This window comes from Aotus nancymaae, unplaced genomic scaffold (assembly GCF_030222135.1).
Source record: "Aotus nancymaae isolate 86718 unplaced genomic scaffold, 86718_ANA_hifiasm-v0.15.2.pri h1tg000015l_0, whole genome shotgun sequence".
NCBI classification, from domain to species: domain Eukaryota; kingdom Metazoa; phylum Chordata; class Mammalia; order Primates; family Aotidae; genus Aotus; species Aotus nancymaae.
The window spans coordinates 17582373-17599047 of record NW_026988426.1 but is presented as its reverse complement, the minus strand read 5'-3'; the positions used below and the strand labels follow the sequence as shown (position 1 = coordinate 17599047).

General features: G+C 42.6%; 1 protein-coding gene across 12 annotated transcripts in view; it reads right to left on the bottom strand.

Moving 5' to 3' along the window:
- Positions 1 to 16675, bottom strand: part of TENM2 (teneurin transmembrane protein 2) — a 1274635-nt gene that overhangs the window by 253257 nt on the left and 1004703 nt on the right. For all 12 annotated transcript variants that reach the window (XM_064376511.1, XM_012461093.3, XM_064376512.1 and 9 more), the window contains one exon: positions 16349 to 16587. In XM_064376511.1, coding sequence (XP_064232581.1) covers positions 16349 to 16587 — 239 coding nt within the window. The remainder of the gene's footprint in view (positions 1 to 16348; positions 16588 to 16675) is intronic.

The following is a 16675-nucleotide window of genomic DNA, read 5'->3' as shown; positions in this document are numbered from 1 at the left end:
TCCCTGTCTCCTATCCCAGCTCCCAATCTATCCTGAATCTTCAATCAATCAACAAATAAATATTTATGGAGCACTGCTAGGTAACTGACATGATACCATGTCATAATTTTATCATATTATACTCCCGATTATGAACTTGAAGCACCTCCCTATTGCCAAATTAATCAAATTAAACCTCCTGCTAGATTTCAAGGCCATCTATTATCTGGTCTTGCTCTACCTCCTCCACTATTTTTCACTGCTCTTAGCAGGCGTCCCTTTCCTCATCACACCCTATTCATTCTGGCTTCTCCTCTTACCTTTCCTATTGCTAGGTTCCCTCCATCTGGAATGATTCTTGGCCCATTCCTAGTTCAGTTTTTAACCATCTTCCCAGGACTGGGTCTGCCTAGAACCTTCTCCATCCAGTTATCCTCAACTATTCCAGCCTTTGGGAGTTTCTCCCTTCTCTGAACTTAATAGCTCAATTGCTGAATTGCAGTTTAGCATTGCTGCATATCTTCTCTTGAATGAATACACAAAGAACAATAATAATATTAAAAAATCAAGCCCTACTTTATACACAGTGACATGAAAAAGGTGTCATTACTGTAACTGTTATCAAACATTTCTTATAGTTGAAAAAAATCGAGGCTCAGGAAATTTAATTGACTTTCCCAAAAACACTCAGAAGAACTTGAGAGTTGAACCTAGCTTCCAAATTAAATTCAGGGTTTCTTCATTGGACTGCTCGAATACCCAGCTAGCCCTTAAAATGAGGAACTGTTAAGGCTACAAATCAGGTTTTCTGAGTCAAGTAAACAACTATCCTTGAAGTATATATTTTCAGTAAGTCATTTGTTTCAGTGGGTCAAGAAAAGAATTCTGTGTCAAGGTTTAGAAAAGAGAACCCATCTGAAATTGATAATCAGTTCTTCTCATGTTGAGTGCCCTTCTATACTGAGCCTCCAAACCTTTCTCAGATCATGACTGAAGCTCATCTTTGAAGACCCCATAATCTCCCTGGTCGCCAAGGGGCAGGGTGGTGTAACATCGAGCTTACATCAGCCTCTCCAATACACATCTCACTCCTTTGAAAAAGGAAGGCCTGGCCAGATGCGGTGGCTCACACCTGTAATCCCAGCACTTTGGGAGGATGAGGCAGGCAGATCACTTGAGGTTAGGAGGTAGAGACTAGCCTGGCCAACATGGTGAAATTCTGTCTCTACTAAAAATACAAAAATTAGCTGGGCAAGCTGTTGGGTGCCTGTAATCCCAGCTACTCAGGAGGCTGAGGCAGGAGAATCATTGGAACCCAGGAGGCAGAGTTGACTCAATGAGCTGAGATCATGCCACTGCACACTCCAACCTACGCAACAGAGAGAGACTGTGACTCAAAAAAGAAAAGAAAAGAAAAGAAAGAAAAGAAAAATACATGTGCTGATTTGTGAGTTCCTGAATTGGGAAAAACTCAGATAGCTGGGTGAGCTTGAAATTAAAAAATAAAACTTTATACCGTCTTCGAAAAGAAATACGCTTGGGCCTGTTGATGAGCAGAGCTGAGTAAAAATAAAATAGCATAACCATGACCCCAAACCATCCTGATTTCTTCATCCCTGGCAGGCACCCAGGTGGAACCCAGCTGAAATTGCAGGTCATTAGCACGGACAGATAGAAGTTTAAGGGAAAGTGTGTAGTAAACAATGGTAATCCTGACTTAAGCAGGAGAAAGCGACCTTTCTCTCTTCTCTAAAATAAATCGCTGTTTCGGGCAGCACGTCACTGTTTTACTATTACTGGTTAATACGACCGCAGGCAGAAGATGCAGCTGTGGCTCCGTGAACAGGCTCCACAGTCAGGCTGAACATAATCCCTCATGTAATGAAAAACCTATTTCTATTTCTGAGGCCTCACTACTCTTCATACTGAAGAGCCTTGTGCCTGTCACACATTTATTGAAGCTTATTACTCATCTAGGCAGCGGGCCCCAGTTAGTATTTGGAATTATATTTTAAATCACAATTTTTCTATTATTTATTTTAGGATTCCAAGGCTATGGTGAAAGCGTGTCAGTGTTATTCTCAATGTGCATTCAAAGGCATTAAAGCCTCAAATCAAAGTTCTTTTCTACATGGAGGATCTATATGCACACGTGGAAAACCTTCAGTCAAGACAGCATGGCAACCCTCGCACACTAGAACCTCGGGACCCTTCCAGAGTCACGTGGTTCCGGGTAGAGATGTTAAGTCTTCCCATCCAGCATTAGGGTAATCTTTCCTGGGCTACCAGCTTTATTCCCTTCTCTCACAACACGCTCTTCTCTTTGGCTTTTAAAGATAAATGGATAGAGTCTCTTAGGATGCTGGGGACAGGGTTGTGAACAGATGGGCTAAAACTGTAGCCTCATCATCTAGTGGAAAAATAAGAACTGACTTAATATAAGTCAGAGGATTTTCTGAACTGCCCACGAAGTTTGAGCTTCTGTTGATTCACGAAGCCAGTGATGGGCATGTGGTTCTCTCTTGTTCTGTAGAAGCCAATGGAAACTATAATTCTCTCTGGCTATGCGTTTGGCCTACTCTTTTAATATTCCTGGGACTATATACCATATTTACTACAGTGACTCAAAGGAATCCTTCTCCTATTTTTTCTGTCTTGTTCATGCTTGCTTTTTCTTACGGTACTTACTTATTTTCCCCTCTGCACAAAAAATACTCTCAGCCATTAGGGTCTGCACCCCACTTGGCCTATCATGTGAATGACAAATTAGGCAGCACTTGACACCATTATATACACAATACAAAGAATTCTTTCCATGTTTCTGCAATTCATACCTATTTACTTTTCATGCTGGGGGGCTCTTTCTACATTTCTACCAAGAGAGATTCCAGACCGGCTCTTCCAATGAAATCCTGTTGTATAATTGTCCTGGTAAGTGAATTTTGATGGGCATAACAACAAGCCAAGAGTCACTTTAGTCCAATCTGGGTGTCTTCTCAGTCAGGTGGCTTTTTGGTTTTGCTGTTTTGTGGAATTATGGGAGACACAGGTGCGGCAAAGTTTTTGGGGAGGGGTGAAGCAGTGGTAGTGTGTTATGAAGAAAGAATTACAAAGGGCGTAGGCAAAATTAGCAAGGTATTCAGACATGCAATAAGAGTTCAGACTTGGCTTTCGTGTGATCTCTGTATGTTTTTTCATGTTTTGACAGCATTCTCCCTAGGTGGGGTCCACAGCTTGTTTAAGAAATCCTTTAGTCACACAAACATGACAGACAGCTCTTTTTCTTCCTTCAAGATGTGTTTAGTCACAGATCATTTCATTGTATCCACTCTCCTATTTGCCTCTGACATTAAAACAGGCATCGCTGTTTCACTACAATATGGATATCACCATGGGTCAGCTGACCTTTCCGAAAGGCTCCATTCCTGACAGTTTTGAAGGAAAGAATAAAACACCACGCAATCAGCACTCACATCCCAGAAAAGAAATAGAGACATTTTCTCCCAGACAGGGCCAAGTCCACGAGACCTCAGGCAGTACCTTCACCTAACAGCCTTCCACCCAAAGAACCGAGGGGTGGAGGTGGGGACGAAGGGATGGGGACAAGCGAAGGAAACATTTCACAGATCCACAGACTGGTACATTTTTTAAAAGCCTAAAATAAAATTAACTTTATTATTGTTGTGTATTATATATATTACTTAAAGAAATTAACCTTGACAGAGCAGGATAAATCTGCTATTTAAAGGTGGAGCGTATAGGGTAGGAGAGAGGAGGAAAAAGAAATAGTGGTATCCATATCTGTGCAAATGCAAACATTGTGAAAGAGTAAACCTTTGGAAGCAGGACTGGAAGTTGGCTTCCTGAAAGTCAAACCAAATACACCTGTCAAAATATTTCATAGAGATGTATACATATCAAAAGAGGCTTCTGGCTGGGCACAGTGGTTCACGCCTGTAATTCCAGCACTTTGGGAGGCTGAGGTGGACAGATCATGAGATCAGGAGATTGAGACCATCCTGGCCAACATAGTGAAACCCCATCTCTACTAAAAATACAAAAATTAGTTGGGTGTGGTGGTGCGTGCCTGTAGTCCCAGCTACTCGGGAGCCTGAGGCAGGAGAATCGCTTGAACCTGGGAGGCAGAGGTTGCAGTGAGCCGAGATAGTGCCTCTGCACTCCAGCCTTGGTGACAGAGCGAGACTCCGTCTCAAAAAAAAAAAAAAAAAAGTTGCCGGCCGGGCACGGTGGCTCATGCCTGTAATCCCAGCACTTTGGGAGGCTGAGGCAGGCAGATCACCTGAGGCCAGGAGTTTGAGACCAGTCTGGCCAACATGGTGAAACCCCATCTCTACTAAAAATAATAATAATAAAAAAACTAGCCGGGTATAGTGGCACATGCCAGTAATCTCAGATACTCAGAAGGCTGAGGCAGGAGATTTGCTTGAATCCAGGAGGTGGAGGTTGCAGTGAGCCGAGATCATGCCATTGCATTCCAGCCTGGGCAACAGAGACTTCATCTCAAAAAAAAAAAAAAAAAAAAAAGAGGTTTCTGACTGGCACTTTTGAAGCAGGGTGAGTGGGAATAGTGGTGTCTGTGTGTGTGTGTGTGTATATGTGTGTGTGTTGCACAGGTGCTCACTAGGGTGCACACATCCCAAATGGGGCTGACCTCCCTTCCCTTCTCTTTCACTGCTCCACTCCCATGTCCCCACTACCACTAGCCATGGCCTGGGCATACCCATGTACTGGTCTAGACCAGGTCCTGTCCCATTGGGATTGAAAGACTCTCTTAAGTGCAGGCAATTCATAAATCCATAGAATTTGGGAACAAACATTGCAGGGTAATCTCAAATATCTTTCTTCACACTAGGAAGATAAGCAAAATAAGGTAGGGGAAAGGTCTGGAATAAAGTAATTCTCTCCCCTCATGTAGATTTTTCTAAAAAAAATCAGGATTGAAAAGAAGACTTTCAAGAATGCCCTCGCTTGATGAAAAAAATAAATAGACTTCCTCTGTGACTTCAAAGATCATTCCAATGACAATACATTTGAAGACAAAGGTAATTTGGAACCCTCCACTTTCTATGCTCTCTTGAGAACCAGTAGCCTCGTTCAGTCTTTCCATCTCTTACATCATTTTCAGTAGCAAGGGTTGTAGCTGAATTACATGGAGATCAATTAGACACAACATAAGATAAACCATCTCTAGTGCAAAATGATTTTGTGGCATAAGTTGTTTCTCGAGGCCCTCCTTCATACTATACTTGAAATATAGATTGATGTTCAACATTAGACACATTACTCTCGTCTATTAGGCAAGAATCCACTGTGTCTATAAACTCAATTTCCTTTATTGTGGTGGCTTTCTGGTTTATTTGGATAAATGTTGAGCTGCCCACTGTTGTTTATCTAAGTAGTTCATGAGGGGACCGAAAGTTTAATGATGTAAGATGAGGTAGTGAAACAGCACCTCCAAGCAATTCGCAAAGATTGCATTTCATCTCATTACCTTGGTTGGACTTATAGGTTCAAAAAATTGTGCAGAAGATATTTGTAATTTGGCATGCTGGACGCCATTTTCCTCTGCTATTTTTGACCTTTAATTGTTCTGTATTTTATCCTGATTGATGTATGGCATTTCCTAGTTTCTCTTGCTAGTTAATGGTTTTAATTACTCTATTCTCAGCATCTTATGCCTGTTTCTTACTTCTTGACTTAATTTCCTCCCATCTTTTTTGGTATTAATTCCTCTTTCCTTGGCTCTTGACTCTTCACTGTTATGCCAGATTTTTTTTGTGTGTGTGTTTTCTTAAAAACTTTATAATTTTAAATTTGGGAAAAGATAATATCATCATTTGGTTAAAACAGACTGGATAAAAATAGACACGAATGTCCTCAATTTCTTATTGTACATTGGTTAGACCCCTCTACATATCCAGGGAACAAAAAGGATGACTTATCATTAATTTATATCAATCAGTTAATAAAAGTTTTTTAGCATAAAAGCTTCTGCTCTCTGACAGTCCAGGGAAAAGGAAACTCAGATGCTTTTTTTTAAAATTGCATTTTAGGTTTTGGGGTACATGTGAAGAACATGCAAGATTGTTGCATAGGTACACACATGGCAGTGTGATTTGCTGCCTTTCTCCCCATCACCTATATCTGGCATTTCTCCCCATGCTATCTCTCCCCAACTCCCCATCCCCCACTGTCCCTCCCCTATTTCTCCCCGACAGACCCCAGTGTGTGGTCAGATGCCTTCTATCACTGCTGCGTGTGCCCGATTAACACCAGGGCAGGAGATGCTCATGCAAAACATAACTTACCCCAGGCTTTTTGAACTTTCCTAGTAACTGCACTATTTCATTTGTTGCTTATTGGGATCTGGGTCCAGGAAAAGAATTTCAAGCAAAGATGTCCTGGATAAAAAGACTGATCAGTAGATTTCTGTACACAATGCAACCAGCCAATCACATGCCAAAGTGAAATTTCTTGACCAATGGAAAAGCATTGAATGAATATACATGAATCTATTCAAGTACATTTAATAAATTATAAATTAATTAACATAAAATTAATATACAGAGTAACAAGTATTTTCTTCATGGGAAAGGGTCTTAACTCACAATTCTCTCGAGATTCAGGAAGTCTACAAATCTTGTTATTAAAAGAAAGTTTAAACACACATATTCTAAATTTAGCTAATGTCTCAGAAGTCTGTGTTTGTAAAATTTGGTGCATAAGGCAGCCTTAAAACCAGTTTTAAAGATGCATCTAATTCAAAGGCACGCTGAGCTTCCTTGAAAGATGTCATGTTGTTTATCATGGCCTGAAGAACAGAATGCATTTGACACAGTGCCACTGACCTTTCCCTGTGGAATATAAGCAAGTCTAATCTAAACTTCATTAACGTGACTTTAAAATGCTCATGGTGTCATATAAGTAAGCAAACCGAGAGAATTGCGTCATGACTGCAAAGGCAAAAGCAAGGTAAGATGCCCTTCTTTTATAAAGATAGAGTCCCTACGGGAGTGCCGAACATGTTTGCACAAATCTTCCCACAAATGACCTAACTCAACTGAAAACCCATCCCAAGGGAAGGGCCTTCCCTAACAACTGCAAAGAAAGTCATGATGAAAGAAATGCAAAGGTTGGAGGCAAAGCTTCTCCTCTTCTTCTCATCCACAGCTTTGGTTTTTAGAAAGAAACAAAAAAAGCCTTTGAAAGATGACACATATTACATATCTTATTATTTTTTTCTCTTTCCAAGAAGGGAGGATTGTATTTTTTTAGCGAAACTCTTTTCTTAGCAACATATAGCTTAGTGCTGTTATATTTTCTGATACAGTGTGATATTTACTTATTAATGCCAGAAGGCTGATGATATAAAAAGCGAAATTAGCAGAACATGCAATGCATTATCTTCTTTTTTATGGTAATGTTAAATGTGTTAATACAGTTGATGGACTATTTGCTCTCTGAATGCAGAGAATCTTATTATGAGACATCAATTTAATAAATGACTTGTTTGAAAAGAGAAGGGCTCTGGCAAAAATTCTGGGTATCTATTCTTAACAATCAAAATATGAATTTTTCTATAAAAGAATTTTCAATGGAGGACACAAATAAATCTGGTTTTAGGTGACCTTAAGAGAAACTCGTATATTTCAGAAGTTTGCTTTGGGTTAAGCTTCTGTTGTATGACGCTATACAGCTAAGCAAGACATTTCAGAACACAAAAGATTCTGTGTGGCTTGTGTACACAGACCTAATTTACCATATAATAGTTCTTTTCTCTACTTGGTGCCTCGTAGCAATTGCTTTCTTTTCTTAGTACATCCTCATTTACAGAGAAACAGCCAACAGACTTTTAGATTTATGCCATTATTTGCTTCTTCACCTTGAACTCCAACTAAATTCTGCTACACTTCTGTAATATGAGTGCCAAATGATGGCCTTATGCCAGACACAAACACTTCCCAGTTTCACCCAGCCAATTCTCTCGATTTCAGGGAATCACAGATTCCTGCTAGAGGGCTTAAATGTGGTGCTTACACGCCCCCCTCACCATTCCTTTGCCTAAGTGCTTTCTAACTCAGAAGTGCAATTTGGGAACAGAGGCAATTACCACATCAAGAAACCAAAAGCCTTCCTTTACATAGGGGAACAGTGAAGCTAAGGATTGTAGATTCTGAGTATTTGGAAAGCATCTTCCACAACTGGTACAACTCAGATGTAACCCTAATCGGCATTCATTAGTTCAACAAATATGTGCTGATTGCCTATGAAATGCTAGGCAGTGCAAGTCACTATTTTGGGGATACTCTTCTCAGTGGACCCGGCATAGGTGTGCAGTGGCTAGTACAATAATCCCCATAGCTCCATTTAGTTGAGCTTCTATATTGTATGCCAGGTACCACCATGTTCCACTGACTATAAGACTCAGAATTTTGTAAATATTTTCACAAGTCTGGAATCAGAATGCACCTTGCAACTGGTGTTGTATTACAGGGCCATTGTGACTATGGACCTACCTATTCACATCAATCTAGGTTGTTACATCAATCTAGAGGGTCTGTGTCCATCTCTTTCCAAATATATAAAATAAAAAATTACAGATGCTAAGAAATCATGGCATGGTTTAACTGACAATCTCTTTCCCCCTTAGGGATGCACAATGATGGCGTTTCTCATAATTGATGACATATTGGATTTGAAGAAGAGTTGCAGGCATCTACCACTTCAATGAATGCTTGAGGCATCTTTACAAAGCAGAAATTCTCCCCATTTTTCTGATGAGGAAACTAAGGTGCAGAGATTTTAGATAGCAAGCCCATTGTCACATGGCCTTTGTGTTTACAGGCCAGACTTCAAACACAGGCCTCTCTGACACCAGAGTCCCAAAGTCCATGTATATGCTTTCTATGACATCAGGCTGCTTCCTGTCTAATTACCAAGGCAAAGTAAGAACCAGAAATTGTGTTCCAGGTAAAATATAGAATGAAAAAACACTAATTTACAGTCTATTAGAAGTTGTGCTCAGAATCCTTAATTAGGGAATCCCAAGCACAAATAAATGAACCAACGAAAGACTTCAGAAAAGGGGAATTTAAAAGCATGCTATGGAAGCTGAAGGGCCTGTTGGCTTGGCCACCACCCAAAGGAATCCAGCCAAATAAGTAGCGTGTGAGAAGTCAACACTGATGTCCTAGCATCCTATTACTGCTTCTGGATGGATGACTGCTAGAGAGATCATCGTCACAGAGAGAAAGTCCAGGGCCAGGCTTGAATGGCGATTCAGGGATAGTAGGTGGCGAATTCTCCATATTCATTTACTCAATGTGTGCTCTGTAGAGGCAGGAAGTCCTGGGCTGGCAGATGATACCACTATCGTTTCTGTGGGGTCCTTGAGGTGCACAGGGTTGTGTCACCTATCACTCCTCTCTGGCTCTCTATTACGATGTTCTGCAAAGTCAGGACCAAAACCTGCTTCCTGGCTCTCATCGCCAGCCTCTGCCCACTAGGGTGGGAATGCCCCGCGTTGGCCGACTATCCCGATTTCTGATGGGAATCTCGGAGAGGAAAGCAAAGGCAACTCCCTACAGCTGCTGGCCCTCCTGAGCACTTCAAGTCTCCCAAATTGCATAAATATGTTTTTAAAGAGGCCACATCCTCTTCTGAAACAGAGGGATTCATTTTTTCTGAATGTGAAACATGAGGTACAAATACTGCCACATGGCTGCTAGGTGATGGAGACCTAGCTAATGAATGATGTAATTTTCTTTCCATAAATTGACAGGCCCTCTGAAGTCAGATATGCTGTTATGAACTGGTAGTCCCCCTGCCAAAGACTCACCAATGTGTAAGCACTGACAGGACTTTATTATCAGGTTAGGAGCACATTAGCATATCTATTAGATAAGAAGACTGCTACTAACACCGGCACAGATAATATAACTGGGTCCCCGACTTACTTGTGGGTAGCTCTCTTTTTCTCAGTTTGACCATCTGGACCCAGGGAGTTGGGTGGAAATGTTATTTGCTGGACTGTTCAGATTTAATCATCAGCATTTTGCCCTTTAGATGTGGGAGGTAAATACACAACTTGGAATTCATACAGGAGGATGAGGTATCCCGTCTCTCCGGATAGTCAAAGAGCAGTGAGTTGGAATGAGAGGGCTGACATTTTTCCTAGTCTGCGCCCCCACAAAAGATGCCAGGCAAGTGCACCATTCTCATCATTTTCTGTCATTTTCTGTATGTTTTCTCCAAACCTGCTCTGTTCAGTGAGATGAGAATACACAAAATAGCGGCAGAGAATGCAAGATTCATCAGCGTGAGTCTCAACATATCAATTTTCAAGTGTAGCAACTTTAAACACATGGTAGGCTTTTAGTTTCCATAGAAAATAATCTCTCATTGTTTTCAAAAGAAACTGAAAGCACCCCAAATTACCACACTTTTAACATCCTGACATGTTGATGGCCCGCGTTCTTTCCAGATCAAAGTCAGAATGGCAGAAGACAGAGTGTTGAGCAGCTAACTTCAAACATAGTATTTCATATTTGGCAGGAATTACTGTAGTGAAAAAAGACAAGGTGACTTTCTAATATATATATATGTATTTTAGTTTGGCAGAGATCTGAAGAGCTAAGAACTAATTTAGGATGACATAAATGCTCTTATCTTTCTCTCTCCCTCTTTCCCTTCCCAACCACGTGAAGCATCTCTGGCAGAAGCTCAGTGTATGTTGTGTATTGTTTTAGCTCAGGGGTGACAGTCTGAGTCCCGTGTCATGCCGAACTCTTGTGTCGACTGTCGGCTTAGAATTTCTAAGATTATCTGAAGTTAAACAACAGAGTCACACATGAGAAGCATCTTTCTTCCTTGGTGTGGGGTAGCCCTGCAAGAACTTCAATGCCTTTTAAGGAAACTAGGTCTATTCCAATGTTAACCCAGGACAAGAAAGCAATGATGTCATTCCATGAGCTGGCACTATTACAATCTGTTGGAAAACCTCAACAACGAAGGCATCAGAAACCGAGTAACTTCTAAAAACAGGTGATAATTTTGCAGAGGAATCTGGGATAAATCAAAGATTGAGGACAAATGAGTACTAGGCAAAATGACCAGCCAATTCCACTCCGTCTACGGATTGGAGCACTGTTTCAAGCAGTCTAGTTAAAAGCTATGCTTTTAGGATGCAGTTTCCTAAAATTCCTAAAGTTTTCCTTGGAAAAAATTATCCTATAGAAAGCATTTAAAGAGAAAAGTGACTTGCCTTTTCTACTTTTTGGTTTGGGCCAGAAAGTCAGATGCAATTACTCGTGATGAAATGGAGTTGAGGTATCAGAAAATGTCAGTCACCTGCTTCATTGACAGCGGCCATATGGTTGGACCGTTAGCCAGTTGGAAAACAATTTTTTGTCATAAAGATGTAGACACCCTGAAAGGTATTCTTAGGAAATAAGCTGCCATGTGATCAAACAAGGGTTGACAAACTATGGCTTGTGGACCAAATCCAGTCTGCCACCTGTTTTTGTATGGCACATAACCCGAACAATGGGTTTACATTCTCAATGGCTGAAATTTTTTTTAATAAATAATATTTCACAATGCATAAAAATTACATAAAAGTCAAATCCCAGGGGGCATAATTAAAGTTTTATGGGTACACAGCCACGTCTGTTGGTTTATACACTGTCTATGGCTGTTTTGAACAGTGGAGTTAAGCGGTTGTCACAAAGTAGAACATAAACTAAAAATATTTACTCTTTAGCTTTTTGCAGAAAACGTTTTCTGACCTCTATAACACAAGACAACTGGAAAGCAGAAATATGAGGACAGATTATAAGACTGAGGAGGGACCAGGTGTGGTGGCTCACACCTGTAATCCCAACACTTTGGGAGGCTGACATGGGTGGATCACGAGGTCAGGGGTTCGAGACCAGCCTGACCAACATGGTGAAACTCTGTCTCTACTAAAAATACAAAAATTAGCCAGGCATGGTGGTGCATGCCTATAATCCCAGCTACTTAGAAGGCTGAGGCAGGAGAATCGCTTGAACTGGGAGGTGGAGGTTGCAGTGAGCCGAGATCGTGCCATTGTACTCCAGCCTGGGCGACAGAGCAAGACTCCGTCTCAAAAAAACAAAAAGACTGAGAAGGAGGTATATTTTCTATCCACTGTGTTAGGAGATGATTCAGAAGGAGAAACCAACTACTCTACCTTGCTAAAGAGGACAGAACTAGATGAGGTGAGTTAATGCTACCAAAGGTATAATTTATTTCAGTTTCATACAGTATGTGAGAAACTGGTTAACTGCAATCTTGAGGAGAAAGGAGTGAAGAGAAAGGCCTTCGATGAGACATCAAGAGATCAAGGGTCTAGCATGGGCCCTGCAACTACCTATCTAGCCAGGAGACTTCGGACTCTCTGGGCCTCCGTTTCAATGCCTGTCAAATGATCATAATATGTCGATTTTATTTTCTGCTACAGTGTTGGTTGACAACTGGGGCTATGAGTCAAATTGAACAGTTATATAAAAGTGCTTGAAATGGACTGGGTGTGGTGGCTCATGCCTGTAATTCTAGCACTTTGGGAGTCTGAGGCGGGTAGATCACTTGAGGCCAGAAGCTCGAGACTAGCCTGGCCAACATGACAAAACCCCATCTCTACTAAAAATACAAAAATTAGCCTGGCATGGTGGTGCAAGTCTGCAATCCCAAACTACTCAGGAGGCTGAGGCACGAGAATCACTGGAACCCGGGAGGCAGAGGTTGCGGTGGGCCGAGATCGTGCCACTGCACTCCAGCCTGGGCACCTGGGCAACAGGGTGAGACTCTGTCTCAAAAAAAAAAAAAAAAAGGGCTTCAAATGGAAATGCTTCTAGTTCTAAGAAGAAGGTTCTAAGCAGCTATTGTTATGCATACTATAAAGATAACACAAGACATTTGGTATAAAATAGGTGAGGTTGGTTATAAAATAGTTCGGTTACACGATTCAGACACTTAGGGACTTCTGGTGGTCCAGGCAATGAAAGTACTTGAGCTGCCTAGAGAGAAAGACACTTTCCCTAGAGGAAAGTCTCTTGCCTTTCACAGCCACATTCCCCTAAACCAGTATTCCCCAGGAATTGTTTGTGCCGGGGCCTGAGTGATGCACAAAGTGGTCCCCTGGTGGTTTACGCTGCTTTTCAGAGTAATTTATTCCAGGATGTTTGTACACTGAGAGAATTTGGCACAGAGAGGGTCTGATGGAAGAGCATATCACAAAAGTTCTCTGACCCCAGCTGTGTGGGTAGGAACTGGGCATCTTTGCTGAACTGGTAAAAGCCTGGGTCTTCCAGTTTGCACAAGGGCTGGCATTCTGCTTTTACACCCACCCACGGGCCTGGATCTACGGAAGAACTTGTCAGGGGGCGAGCTATTCCAAATTGCTCATTTCTGGAAAGTCTTCTTTCTTCAGGTTTGAACATGCAAGGATGATAATTTGTCTTATTTGTCATAGTGCCTGGCAGGCCTGAACCCACTGCCTATCCATAAAGGTCCTGGGGCTGATACATCAATTTCAGGACCTGTCCTGTTCTAGTGGAATGCAGAGTCATGTGTGAACCAGAACGGACTCAGCCCTTAAAAGTACCGGTCTCCTGAACAGGAGGGCCTTGGTTTTTATGTGGTCTTTCTGCCCTTCCCTGATGGCTTGTTTTTCAGGTAGGCACAATCATTGGTTCTTCCCAAAGGCACTTTTCTCTGTGTTTGCAATGCACTATTTATGCCCCTACAGCTTTGTAAGTAATAATATACTGCTTTTCATCTTCAAAGTGATTTATACACATTAATTAATCCTTACCATACTTCTGAGTTTCTGCACGTAAATAACCATCCTGCCCCCATGTTGTACTTAGGAAACCCAGATCCAAAAGGCAAAGAAATTTGCCAAGACTAAGGAGAAAGGAATCACTGGGGCCAAGATCAGCGCTTCAGATCCTGACCCCTTACCGTGCTTGCAGACCTGCGGTCACCTCTGGAGAGTGGCTGAGAGTAGCCCTATAGCTGCAAGCTTACTGCCATCACTGCAGGGTAAATTGGCCCATTACATCACTCATTTTGGGTTATAAACTATTTTTTGATACTCCAGGGTCAAAGCATAATCTTACCTAAAGAATACATAATAGGCAATGATGGATTATAAACTAATACACCATGCTAAGATGCTCAGGTCCAGCTTCCCGTAGCCTGCAGACTAAAAATAAATATATTTCCTAGTCTATCATTTACAAGTTACATACCTGATTAAAACATTAAACTCTCACTATACCGTTTCCCACGTATGTGATCGCCCTTACAGAAAGCTATTCTATTTTAACTACCAAGCCCCATAAATCAGGCAGTAGCCATCTATCTCTCTCCAGCAAGTAGAGTAGAAGGTGCACTGGGGATGCTATTGGCAGAGCAGGCGGTACCACAATTTCCTATCTGGGCTCCCGGTGGTGCCCGCTGACCCGGCAGAACGTTAAGCCTGAAAAGCGAATACATGGACCCTTTCTGAAGTTTCTGACACAAAGCCAAATCGCGAAAAGTCCCCAAAGGCACATTCAATTTGCTTCCACGGAGCCCCCTGAACAGCCACCTGGGGAAACACACAAAGCTACCTTTAGCAACACACCAGAGTCTACTCAAGTGGTTCAGCGGGGCAACAGATATCCTTGTGCCTTTCTCCAGTCGATCCATGACTCCATGCTTCATCAAGAGGTAAGTGAGAAGCAGACATGACTGGAAATTAGGGGTGCTTGGGTCTTAGACCTCAGTTCCCGTGTAGAGCCGTGGTGCAGAGTGCAAACTACACTTCTGCAAAGCCCCAAATGAGCATGACACCTTTCCCTGGAGGATCAGTTTTCTCACTCTGGGAGGGCATTCCTAAGAAATGCAACTGGTAGGGAATATAAATGCTTATTTTTCCATATTAAGACAAACATAGCTATGTTATGGAAGAAAGTGAAAAATTTATGTCAATTGTTAGATTGTATTGGTCTGCCTTGGGCAGGGCCCCAGATCTGTGGGGGTGCACAGTCATGTCCCTTTGCCATCAGGCAAGCTAAGGTAGAATGGTCTGGGAAGTGCGGGGCCAGTTCCTTCTTTGGCAGATGCCATGCTTGCTGCCTGGGAGCGAAGGAAGTGTGGGAGCCCCCCCAGTGCTGAGCGAGAAGGGAGGGCTTATGTTGAGGGAAGGGGCAAGGCCAACATGGTCAGGGTGGCCTTTTCTCTTCTCTCCAATGGGAGGAGTTTCAGCATTCATGCTGGGAACTGTGTTGGAGTCAGCTTCACTGAGCTGGTGTTTTATGGGTTTGCTTTGCAACATGGCACAGCCAAACTGGGCAGGTCTGTCATAGCTGCCCTGAAACCAAGCCAGAACCATCAAGTGTTTCAAATAAACTTTAACAGACATCACCATGGGCTCTTCCTAAGCCAGGAGATCTGCCTTTGGCAGGCTCGGTTGACAGAGCAGCAGCACTGGGGCTCTTTGTTGGGGCCAGGAGCCGTGAGCAGGCTTTGTGTGCAGCCCGAGATGCTCTTATGTACATGGCACCCTGCCCCTGGGTGCTCGGCATCTGTCACTTTCCAGGGTGACAGGGCTACACCCTGTGGCTGTAAACCAACACCTTTGGCATGGGGAGACAGATACTCCAGCGACTTCACCTATGTCATACACTGAGTCACCAGAAGCCCAGCTGCCAGGAGAGGTGACCCTGATTCAGATTCAGCTGCCCATGGTGAGGAGAGAGTTGAGGCTGCAGAAGGGATTTGGGCAAGGCCAACTATGTCTGGGTAATTCGATTCTGTATAAAGACCTGGATGGATGCTCCAGGCTGTCAGTCCTGTTTCTGTTCCACAGCTCTGAAAATAAGCTAGCTACTTTGGCTTTCTCTCGAATCAAGATGTTCTCAGGCATGCCAACCACTATTCTTCAATTTGGTTTTTGGCTGAAGTTAACCAGTGTTGCATAAATTTCAAAGCACAGACCTGGGTTAAAATCCAAGGAGGGAGAAGACTAGAAGGCCACTCTGAGAGTGAGGGATAGGTTTGCGGGAATGACAAGTCTCAGCTCATCTCCAAGAAAGGATATAGTAAGGATGCTTAATTTCCCTTCTGATGAATGTCATTTAGAAACTTGAAGGAGAAACTCATCAGATTTAAGTGGATTTCAGGAAGGAAAAAATCACCTCCATCCATCGCTCATTATCACGTCTTTCAGGAGCGAAGAAGCAAATTGTACAGACATAGAGGGCATCTAGATTCACAAATCCATGGCCTCTCCCCCATGTTGTCACCCCCGATGTTGCTGAATAAGGCCATCCTAACTTACCTATGAAATATGCCAGCAAAATAGCCAAGAGGAGGGCTGCAGCGATGGCGGAGAGGGCAGCACATTTCCAGCTGCAGTATTTGGAGGGCTTCTTCAGCTTGAAAGCCTTCCTGGAGAAAGTATTCCTGGGCAGCAGGCGGGGCGGGGGCGTGTAAACGGTTCCTGAGGTCAAAGGGTATCCCGGGGAAGAGCTGCTAAACAAGGGTGTGCTCCCCGAGGAGGTCTTGAAGAGGAAGTGCCTGCCAGGAAAAGGGAAAGAGTCAGAGTGACCGCAGGTAGCCAAGGAGCAACATTTAGCTGCTTTTCTTCCACTCTGCTCTATCTGGT